This window comes from Mesocricetus auratus, unplaced genomic scaffold (genome assembly GCF_017639785.1).
Source record: "Mesocricetus auratus isolate SY011 unplaced genomic scaffold, BCM_Maur_2.0 Super-Scaffold_100045, whole genome shotgun sequence".
In the NCBI taxonomy this organism is placed as follows: domain Eukaryota; kingdom Metazoa; phylum Chordata; class Mammalia; order Rodentia; family Cricetidae; genus Mesocricetus; species Mesocricetus auratus.
In genome coordinates this window covers 8,268,498-8,279,497 of record NW_024429222.1, presented here as the reverse complement: position 1 = coordinate 8,279,497, position 11,000 = coordinate 8,268,498, and the positions used below count along the sequence as shown (strand labels likewise).

Genomic DNA, 11,000 nt, shown 5'->3' with positions numbered 1-11,000 from the left:
TTGCTTACAATTTCCAGCTTTCTCTGAGGGTCTCAGAACAAAGCTGAGCCCTGCCTGGAGGTGCCATCTGCAATGCCTGCCTTTGAGAAGCTCTTGGTGGACTGAGCTTAGAGAGTAGCAGTGGAGAGACCTTGTGTAAGCAGCTGTTAGACCAGTTTGAGATCATCAGGAATCTGATAGCTGAGTCTGGAACCAATTATAAGAGCTGGCATTCAGGCTGGGCCTGGCCTGGGTTGCCACCAAACCCTTGGGAACTCTATGGAACACTGAGAGTGATTTTCATCTCCTCATCAGACAACTGGACTGCATGTGGATGAGGGTGGTCACAAGGCCTCACTGTCTCAGGGAGGGTACACAAAGCACCCCAGAAGAGCTTCAAGACCACTTCACAGGGCCCCAGAGCAGCTGGCCTTCTACCATGTGGCTCTTTGCCCTGGTCCTGTCATCCCTCAACACTTGCCTGGCTTTTGGTGAGTTCTTCTAAAATGCAAACACTGGGGTCCATCTGAAGCTCCTTGGCCTAGGCTGAGATGGGTGAAGGTGGGCATAAGAGAATATATGACATGTTCCATTCTGTTTCACTGCTCACCTGCTGGATTTCAATATGGGCTCAGAGCATCAGAGCCTAGCAAGCTCTACCCACCACAGAGATGCAGGGAAGGAAAAACACCCTGATACTCTGGCTACAAGTTCCAGAAAGTCAATAGCTAACCCTCTACCTCAACGTGAAGAGTTAAGGGATCCCTGAGCTATCTCCTAGGTCTTATTCCATCCAGCCCTGGTCAGATGGGTAGAGAGGCTTAGCAGAGTTTTAACAGCCCCAAACCAGGCGTCCCCGGATGCAGAACTAGATCCTAGCTCAGCCCTTCTGAGCCCTGTGCCTTTGGGCAAGGTCCTTTTTCTGTGTGTGCTTGGGTCATGAATCTGGATAACAGGAAAGCAATAGTTTTCCTCACTGGGCTGTAGCAAGAATGAAATAGGTGATTGTTTCTATAGCATTTAGCATAGAAACACAAAAAAATGGATGGATTTAAAGAGGTGGTATTTTAGATGAGGTATATTAATAAAAACTTATAATATGGTCAAGTCAGCATATGAAGAGCCAGTGGCTATCTACAGAAAAGATAGTTTGTTCCTCCATTCCCAAGAGGTGCTGGTGCTGAGCCGTACACTGGGTGAGTGGATGAATATGAGGTAGCCCTTAGATGCTAAGATCATCCCCTTAGATGCAGAGGCCTGACTTGTAGGGGAAGGCATAGACACACTTAGATGGGAAGTGGAACAGGAAGGAGCTACAAGGAGCTAGAGGAGGGAAGGAGGCTTTCAGATCACTGTTGGGAGCCAGGACTTGTGGTATGGGGACATATAAGTAGAGGAAGGTGGAAAGGAGTTACCTAAGTGAAAGCAAAGAGTTCAGGGGCAACTCAGGTACCAAAATACAAACCCTGTCTGGGAAGGATAAATGGGCTACAAATACTGCTAAGTAATGTCTATGGGGGTGGGGTGTCTGAAATACACAGGTGCATGATGGGAAAGATAGAAAATCCCTAGCTAAGGAACTGAGGTTTGCTTAGTAGACAAGTAAACAGCAGGGACCATTCTGGAGTCAAGAATATTCTTCTGGTAGTTTTTAGCACAGTCACCCTGGCCAGGCTCCTGTGTATCCTGTGGACTCCATTCTCTTGGAGAATAGAATCCTTCCCCCAATTCCCTATAGCTTCACCCCCATCTTGGTCCTACTTGGTGTGGACTATAAAAAGCCATCATGACCCTCTGCCCTGATGCTGAAGGACTTGGCTACTCTTGATGACAGCCACGGATCAGATGTTCTCCTGTGTAGCTTTGGGTGGGGCTAATAGCTCAGAGCAGTCCTCCCAGAGCATGATTCTATTTTCTCATCCTCCGATGTCCCCATTTGAAGACAAACAATGTGTCAACATCTCCACTCAAGTGTGTGGTCAAAACAAATAATAATTCAAAACTGGTCTTACCAAAGAATGGCCAATGGCCCTAGAAAGCCTTTAGAGGACATCAGGTTGCAAGGTAGCAAAAGCGGCCAATCCAAAACATGAAGATAGTCACAGCTGAGGACGCCCGCCAAAGTGGCGGCAGAAGGAAGGGTGAAGCACTGTAGAAGTCCAGGGAGAAGTCCAAGGGGAGCTGAAAGAGAACCAAGGCAACATCTGAGCCAAAGTCACTGTCTGTGGCCCGTGTTAGTCGGTGATGCTCTCCCAGACATGGAGTGGGAAGAAGCCAGTAGCCAGGGTGGAAAATGGACAATTGGGATGGGAAGTATAAAAACGAATGCAAAGGCTATGACTTAACGTCAGATGGAATGTGACACATGAAGCATTTACCGTGCGCCAGATGTGCATCCCAGGTGCTTTCCATTACTTCCCAAAGAAGTCTTGCTAAGTAGACACTAGCAGGACTGTGTCACAGGTGAGGAAACTGAGGGATCGGAAGAATCCTGAATGGACTTCCTGAAGATGGAATTGGGGTGAGGCCTCCAGGGTTTTCTGCTGCTTTTCTTCCAGCACCGAAGGACTGCTCCACTTCCAGATGTGTTTGCTCTCACTCCGCCTTACATGCAGTTTCAGACCTGCCGCAGTGTCTCAGGGACAGAAAGGAGACAAAAATCTACACGTGGTGAGGCTTGCCTGGCTCTCGTGACCAAGCACCAGCTCTGGATTCCGAAATAAACAAGGCACAGTTTGGTCCTAATGTGCCTTTCTTTCTCAGTCCCTCAAATGGCAGGAATGTGTAAGTCCTGAGCTGTCCTGCAGTGAATATGGATTCTGTTTTCTGCATTTGAGGCTTTCAAACACAAAGCTTTGCAGATCTAGAGATGTTGTCACTTGCAAGATTCAACTAATCCAGAGCCTATACCCCAACCCCCTGCAGTACCAGGTTCTTGTAGCCTATCACCTATCTGATTTAGTCGCCCAGAGTTAGGCAGCTCGGAAGCTCCGAAGAATGGTGCGAAAAAGCCTCCTCTTCCCTTGACTCTCTTCCTCCTCCCTTCTCACCGTCCCTCTGCCTCTCCCTCCTTACTGATGTTAGTTCCTTTCCAGGTCCATTCAGTGGTTAAGGGCGTAAGTAGTAAGAGATAAGGCCCACTTCTCACTCATCATCTCACCCAACATCCAGCACCAACACCAACCACTTCACTGAGCTATCTCCCAACCTCCATGGGATGAATGCTCTTCTGCCTCCAATTCAAGTGTACCCCTTCTGATATCCCACTGGATTGGGAAGGAAGGTTTTTCTCACCCTAATTAGAAACAATGCCTATATGGCTATGGTAGCTTATTCATGACCACATATCTCAAAGTAGAAAATAAGATATTCTTTCTGGTGCATTCTTATTTCTGTTCCATGATCATCAGGGCACCCATCCTCATCACCAGTGGTGGACACTGTTCATGGCAAAGTCCTGGGGAAGTATGTGAGCTTAGAAGGATTCGCACAGCCTGTGGCCATCTTCCTGGGAGTCCCCTTTGCCAAGCCTCCTCTTGGATCCCTGAGGTTTGCTCCACCACAGCCTCCAGATGCCTGGAAATTGGTGAAGAATGCTACCTTCTACCCGCCTATGTAAGCTGCTGGGGTGGGCCTGTGTCTCTTTCAGTAGGATATCTGCCTCGGAGAGCTATAGGAAAGAGTTGAGGGGGTTCTCTGACTGATTACACTTTTATGTATCCTTAACATACTGTAATATCTCAAAGATGGTCCATAACTGTTAGAGTACCCTAGAGTCTTTTACCAAAGATGTATCTGTTGGGCACCAGACATATTCTTGGTTCTGTTAACACATCAGTGAACAAAATGAAGATCTCCTACCTTCATTGGGATTGTATTCTAGGAGACATAAAGAATTGAGCTTTTGTTCTAGGAGACACAGAGAAAGTAGGACAGACACACACACACACACACACACAGAGAGAGAGAGAGAGAGAGAATAATTACAAAGCAAGAAAATGAATCATGTGGCGTGTTCTAATGATTGGTGATCTGCCATTGGATAAAATACTGCTAGGAAGATAAGACACAGGGATCATATCTCTCCTGTCTTGGACTTTTCATGGATGAAGCTGCTGGTGTTGGGGGTGCAATGTTGTGAGTGCTGTAGCTGAACCCAGCAGTTCAGAGTGCCCAGACGGCTACTCAGGTCAGGCACTTAGCTTTTCCACAGTTCCTCCTTCCTTTCCTCCCTCTCACTGTCTTTGTAGTTAGGTAGTTTTCTCAAGAGGTAGCCCTTGATCCTATGACTTTTTTCCAGTGTGTCCATGATAAGCTTTTGCTTTGTAGTCACTGCAGAGCTTACAGCAAACACCCTATACTTACTGTATTAACCTGACAAGACCCCACTTTCTATCACAAAGAAAACTAACACTCTAAGTTTCAACTCTTTCCTTCCATTTTGAATTTTTGATGTCTCATTTTTGTCTTGCATATTATCACCAAATTCAATAGATATTATTTTTATTAAGTAAGTTTCGTTGGTTTATAGATAGGTGTGAATACTTAGCATGCTTACAGTGCTAACACAATTGGAATTATTCAGTGTTTACTGTGAACAAAGGTCAAAATCCCTGTTACATGTTGTCTTCTATCTGCAAACTCTAGTAGTTCTTGTGTGGCAAAGCTGGGAGCAATAAATCCCTTCCCTTTTGTTTGTTCAGGCATAATAGGACTCCTTTATGTGTTACTTGCTTTTCTTACTGTTTTTTTTTCTTTTACCTTTGATTGTTGAGTTTGTTTAAAATATGTCATAGGTGGTTTTATTGGGTTTGATCGAACTTGTGATATTTGTCCTTATATTTGGATCTTAACATCTCCCTCCTGGCTGAAACAATCTCTGTTATGCTCTTTGAATAAGTTTCCCTGCTCCTTGTCTTTGTCAACTGTCTCCAATAATCTCCCTGTTTGCTCTTTTGATGTTTCTAATGGTTCTCTTAAGTTTTCTTGTTCATCCACATTCTTTTCTCAGTGTGTGTACTTTCAAATAAACTGGAGCTGTGGCTATGGTTCAGTGGTAAACGGTTTGCTTAGCAAGTTCAAAAGCCCTTAGCATTATAAAAATGGCAAAAGGAAGTATGAAACTCTTCAAGCACTGATATGCTGTTTGGTGCCTTTGATGCTAGTTCATTTTTCACTTCATGCATTGTAGTTTTCACTTTCAGCATTCCTGTTTGATTTTTTTAACATTTAATCTCAATGTTAGATTTCTTTCATGGCAGTGTCAACTCTATCTGCTAACATAAAGCAACTAGAAATATTTCTACATAGACAGCTTTACTTCTTTCCAAACAAAACTTCCATGATGAACTTATGAGTCATTCTTTGTGTTCCCTTAAAGTTTGTTATTCTTCCTTAAACTGGAGTCAGAGCCCTGAGAGATCCCGTACCCTGTCATTGTGGGGTTCATCTCTGCTGCCATACTTTGTATATTTATTGAGGTTGTGAAGTCCTGAATGTTCCTGATGCTTGTGGTCATTGTACAACATCTACACATTGAAAGCCAAAGTGTCTACTAGTCTCTACAGTCAGTTTTGTACCTGAACTCTCCAAGAGTAGATTGGATGCTGTGTTTCTCAAGCTGGTGACAGCTGTACCCATATCAGCAGTACAGGGTGTTAGTATTCAGGCATCTGTACTGTCCTGCCCTTGGGGTTCTGACAGAATATGTCCTCAGCTGCAGCCACTAGGAGTACTACCTGTGCATATTCACTATGTTCCCTTCTAAAAGGGCCCTGCCCACTTCCCACCCTTCTCTCTCTTTCTCTCCCTCTCTCTGTTCCCCTTTCCTCCTCCTCTTTCTTCTCTCCTCTTTCCTGCTGCTCCTGTCTTCAGAGGCTGGTCTCCCTCTTTCCCTTTCCCCTTTTTATGATCCCTTTTCCTAATAAAAAAAACACACTGCTTGAACACTGTCACATGATATCTTTCTCTCTTCCACCACTTTTCTTAAATTTCAACACAGGGCATGCTGGCACAGACTTGCTCTAAGTTCTGAGGCTTTCCAGATGAGATGTCCCCAGAGCACAAATGAGAATTCCAGGACTGCATGACCGTGCTTCCCCAGAGATTTAAGCATGGAAACGTGTCCCAGTGGCCAGGCAAGGATATCCCCCTAGAACTTCCCTATGTGGAAGAGACAGATGCCCACTGCAGTAAGAGCATCTGGAGCTGAGGAGACTCTATCACCTCAGTACCTGTGTGAGGTAGATAGTGGAGACTCTGTCTCATGGGATCTGGTGGGCATCTGTCCCCCTGCAGTGACCTGTACAGACATGATAGCTGTTTCATCACAAAATAAGGCCTAGAGATAATGTTAGGTCACCCCATGATCTGCTGTGTGACTGCAATGAGTGCCTGTGCTTCTGCACTGTCTTCATCGGGCTCCAGGATTCTTGCCAGGATGCCCAGATAGCTTCCTATCCATGCCATTTTCTCAATCGTAGTAATGACAACACAATTTGTGAGCTTAAGTCACCTAGTAGAAAGCCCTCCTTAGACTATGTTTGACTCTCAGGGCTCTTCTTTCCTTCCCCCCTTCTCAGGTGCTCCCAGATTACCGGGGTGGGGCCAGTGCTCTCTGATGTCTTCACCAACCAACTAGAAGGTGTTCCCCTTAATTATTCTGAAGACTGCCTTTACTTAAATATTTACTCCCCCACTGACCTGACCAGCAAAGTCAAGCTGCCGGTAAGCACCCTGGGGCTTCAGCGTCCTGGATTTTCCAGTGAAGTTTAGAGGGGATGAAGGATGCTTGGGGCATGGAAATTCTTAGCCAGGCCTCTGACCTCCCTTGACTGCAGGAAAATTTGTTTCAGTATTTCAGTTTTCTCCAGTGATACGAGGCATATGTGGGAGAATGCAGTGTATCTGGAAGCGGGTTGTAGTTCTGTGTTCTCTCACAATCATACTAGGAACGCACTGTTGGTTGTCTTAATTTCTGTTTAAGAATCAGATCCTGAGGAATTAGGACATAATTTCCAGTAAAGTCGGAAGTGGAAAGAATCCACAACCCACCGTTCATCTAGTCCCACTTTTTATGGATAGAGCAACTAAAGCAAAGATGGGGGGAGCTATAAATTAGGGTTAACGGACCAAGAGCTTGGGTCCCCTGACCTTAAAACCATGTCATTTAAAATGGACTTGGAAATCAAACAAGTGTGTGGCCTTCCAAGTACTCCAGGTTCCATCTGTGAAAACTTGCATGGTCCCATGATGGAGGTGTGTGGGATGCAGAATGGGACAGTCCCAGAAGCTCTTCCTTTGCCAAACATCTGGGACTTAACCGTAATTTGTTTCACTCCTTAGTTGCCTTTGGCAAGGGCTAATGACCCAGTGAGTCAGCATTTCCACATAAACAAAGGCCCAGAGATGGAGCAGGCTGCTAGTTACAAGTCTCAGGACAGACAGAAGATGGTCTTCTGGAGAAAGTTACCTTCAGGATGAAAGATACTACACAGTAACTTCTTCAGCTTGTCATTGCCCACCACCCTTCACTCTGAGATGATCTTGCCTCATTTCCTCCCTCCATGTGACAGGGTGCCAGTGGGAGGAGAAACCGGCAATGAGGGAGTCTAAAGGCAGGAGATGGTCCAGCTATAAACTCGGGTCCTAGAGAACAGAGTCTGGATTAATCCTGGGCATGCCTTTGAGATGAGAGACAGGGCTATTCTAACTTTCTCAGCCTGTTTCCTCAAATGGGCACCAATCCACGTGGGCATGCAGTGTTGACTTTCAATCATGTTTCAGTCCTGGATGAGCACACACAAGGCAGCAAGCACATCTGCCCTCTGACCTCGTAGCCCCAACAGCTAACTCACTGAGTTGCAGCTGTAGGCTATAGAGACGTAGGGCTTGAGTCAAGTCTTTCCTCCTCCACCTCTCATGAGCTCTGAACCCCAAGCCTACCTGTTACATGGATAGGTTATTTTAAAATACTTTGAGCAGTAATTAATTCACAGCTCATGAGTGCTTTTATACTTTATTTGCAATGTTATAGGATTTTACCCTTTTAGTTCTTAAAATGTGACATCAGGAGCAATTTTCCAGAAATTGTACCTACTCCTTTTTTTCACAATCCTTAATCCATGTGGCAGTGCCTGGTGGCAGTAGGCTCTCAGTTAAAGTCGGTATCTAAAGACTTCTTGAAAAGGTGAATGGTATCTAGGCTTAGGAGATGGGGAGATTTGAGGAACATTGAAGAAAGATACCTAAAGAAGGTGCACCACTGAGGACATGTGTACTTCTTGAGATGATACTTTAGTCACAAGGAAAGTTAGCTCACCCCTGCACTGAGGTAAAGCCAAAATGTCAGCACTGCCCCTCGTTATGTCCAGGCATGAGATGAGTGGTGTGCTGGAGACAAAGTGACATCCTTTTGCTGTGCCCATAATACCATTCTCAGATGGAAGAACCATTGAAAGGCATGGTCCTTGAGACTAGAGAGAAGGGTAACGACAATGAGTAACTAGGCTGCACTGAGTGGGACTGTGGTCTGGGACGCAGTTTAGAGAGCTGAGAGGGATATAGGCCTTTTAATAGTCATGGGAGACACTGGTGGACTTTGGATAATGGATTCCTTAGTCATAACCAAGAAATAACTAGGTCATCCAATGTCAGTCCTTCTCTACATATTATAACCTGAATGGTTTTTTGATGCCTATCCAGGTGATGGTGTGGGTCCATGGAGGTGGTTTACTGTCTGGAGGGGCATCAACTTTTGATGGACTGGCCCTGTCTACCCATGAAAAAGTGGTGGTGGTAGTCATTCAATACCGCCTGGGCATCTGGGGATTCCTCAGGTAAGATATTGGATCTTTTTCACATTTCTTTAATACCCCTTTATAATACGGAAATATTAAGCTGCACAAAATAGGCATGTCCAATGATATTTTATTGAAGGAGAAATCACTTATATGAGAAGACAAGAAAGCCAAGAACAAGAGGTCCACACACTGCTCTCCAGGCCACAACAAGAACCCAAAAGAGAGAAAATGTCTCCTCCCCCTTGATCTTTTATCCACCCTATGTTGTACATACCTGCGACCACACCCAAGCAGGCGTGGCCGGAGTGACATGTACATAGATCTCTCCCTACAATTCCCTTTTAATCTAAAGAAAAGATTTAGACTTAAAACAAAACTAAATTGTGTCAATATACAAAATGTCTCAAACATATATAAAGCATATATACATAGAAGATGATAAACAAATTATAATCTACCTATATCCTATCCTAAGCATATCTATCCCATCTAAACCCTAAGCTTATCTGAAAGAGATGCCCAAGTCTGAACACCTCCTTCCAATCCCAACCCTAAATAAATGAAAACTCTAACAGGTGTAATGTCAACAGTAGGGAAAGGGAGCATAGTATTCTCAGGATTACTTACTGCCACAATGGGACAACGATAACCTCATGGGATCCTCTAGGAAGAAAATGTTAGTGTAGTGAAAGTCTCGAGTGGACTGACTACAACATTTGTACCCAGTCTCTGTTTGGTGGGAGATGCTTCAGTGAAGTTCTTGGCTGAAGTTCTCACCTTAATTGAAGCTCTTATCTGAGGCTCTGGCTAGATTGTAGAAGGTGCACCTTATCAGTTAATCAGTCTGGGGTTGAGTTGAGTGATGTAGTTAGTCCCAAACCAGTTGCGTGGTGGTACTTGTCAGTTCAGATGCATCAAGTCACATCAGGTTGAATAGATGAAGTGGAGCCCCATTTTCTTTTTGGAATGTTTGAAGATTGCTGTTAGGAAATTCTTTGTTCTTTGTGGGAAACTCAAAAGTTAATGTCAACAAGGAAATTTCAACTTTTATGTGTATGCATACTGGGAAAGGCAACAATAAGGAAGATAGTAAATATGTGGGAAATTAGACTTTCAGAGAAGAACGGAGTATAAACAGATGACAGTCCCTAGATTTTGTTTTCTTCGGTCTTACATCAGTTGGCTCCTTGATATAATACGGAAACTCTGAATTTTATTTTAACAACATGCTTGGATTTAGAGGAGGAGAGCCAAACCCAACTCCAAAGCCAGCATTGGTTTTAGTGAATTGGGACCAAAAGAGTAATAGAAAGAGACAAAGTTAAGAGAATTAGACATTGATACCAAACATTAGATTCTTCTTTGTTTGATGGTCCTTTGGGTAGCCATCCTCTCTTCTTCAGGTATTCACACATTCAGCACTTTTTGCTGTTTGGAGATGGGTTTTCCCATGAAGACAAAAACAAAATACTTCCCTTTCTTTTTGTGAGGTTCTTACACCTTGTAGAATGTAACTTTGTGGATGAGCTGCCATCTTTCCTCCTCTAGAGGTTTCTCCTGTTTGGTTGGTAAATTATGGAATGTGGGAACTGTTTGTGAATTATTTCCAAAGGTTTTTGCACAAATACTGGCATAAAGTAGGGCTATTTAACATTCTCTTTATCAAAACCTTCCATTGAAATTTCCTAACTGGTTGAGAATTGTTATAGGTAGGCACTGTGAAGGCAAATTTTTCCCTATCTTTTTCTTGCAAAGGTATAGTGAAGAAGCAACCTTTCAGATCATTTAGCCATCTTTTAGTTATCAGAGAAGGCAATGGCATCCCAAGCTATAGAGATCCCATAGGTTGAATTACTTTATTGATGGCTATCAGATCAGTAAGCATCCTCCATCTACCAGACTTTTTTTTATAATAAATTCCATGGACTGGTAGATTCTTCAATATGTCCAGCATTTAGCTATTCCTGAACCAGCTTTTCTAAAGCCTCTAGCTTTTCTAAAGATCATAGGCCATTGCCCTACCCAGACAGGTTCATCTGTCAGCCATTTTAAGGGCGGTGCTTTTGGTTCCTCTGTAGGTGTGGCACTAGCATCCTGTTTCTGTACAAGCTGTATGTTTGGCATTTGTTTTCTGTAGTGCCTTACAATATTTTTTCTACCACTAGGAGCTAGTTTATGATCCATATCGGATTCAGGAGGAATGTCAATCTGGGTATTTGT

At 44.0% G+C, this 11,000-nt stretch overlaps 1 protein-coding gene across 1 annotated transcript in view; it reads left to right on the top strand.

Moving 5' to 3' along the window:
* The window catches only part of LOC101825594 (liver carboxylesterase 1), a 31,233-nt gene continuing 20,233 nt past the window's right edge, over positions 1–11,000 (top strand). Inside the window, exons 1-4 of the mRNA XM_005079200.4 lie at positions 1–470; positions 3,390–3,594; positions 6,561–6,705; positions 8,683–8,816. Of these exons, the coding sequence (XP_005079257.2) occupies positions 308–470; positions 3,390–3,594; positions 6,561–6,705; positions 8,683–8,816 (647 nt within the window). The 5' untranslated portion in view covers positions 1–307. The remainder of the gene's footprint in view (positions 471–3,389; positions 3,595–6,560; positions 6,706–8,682; positions 8,817–11,000) is intronic.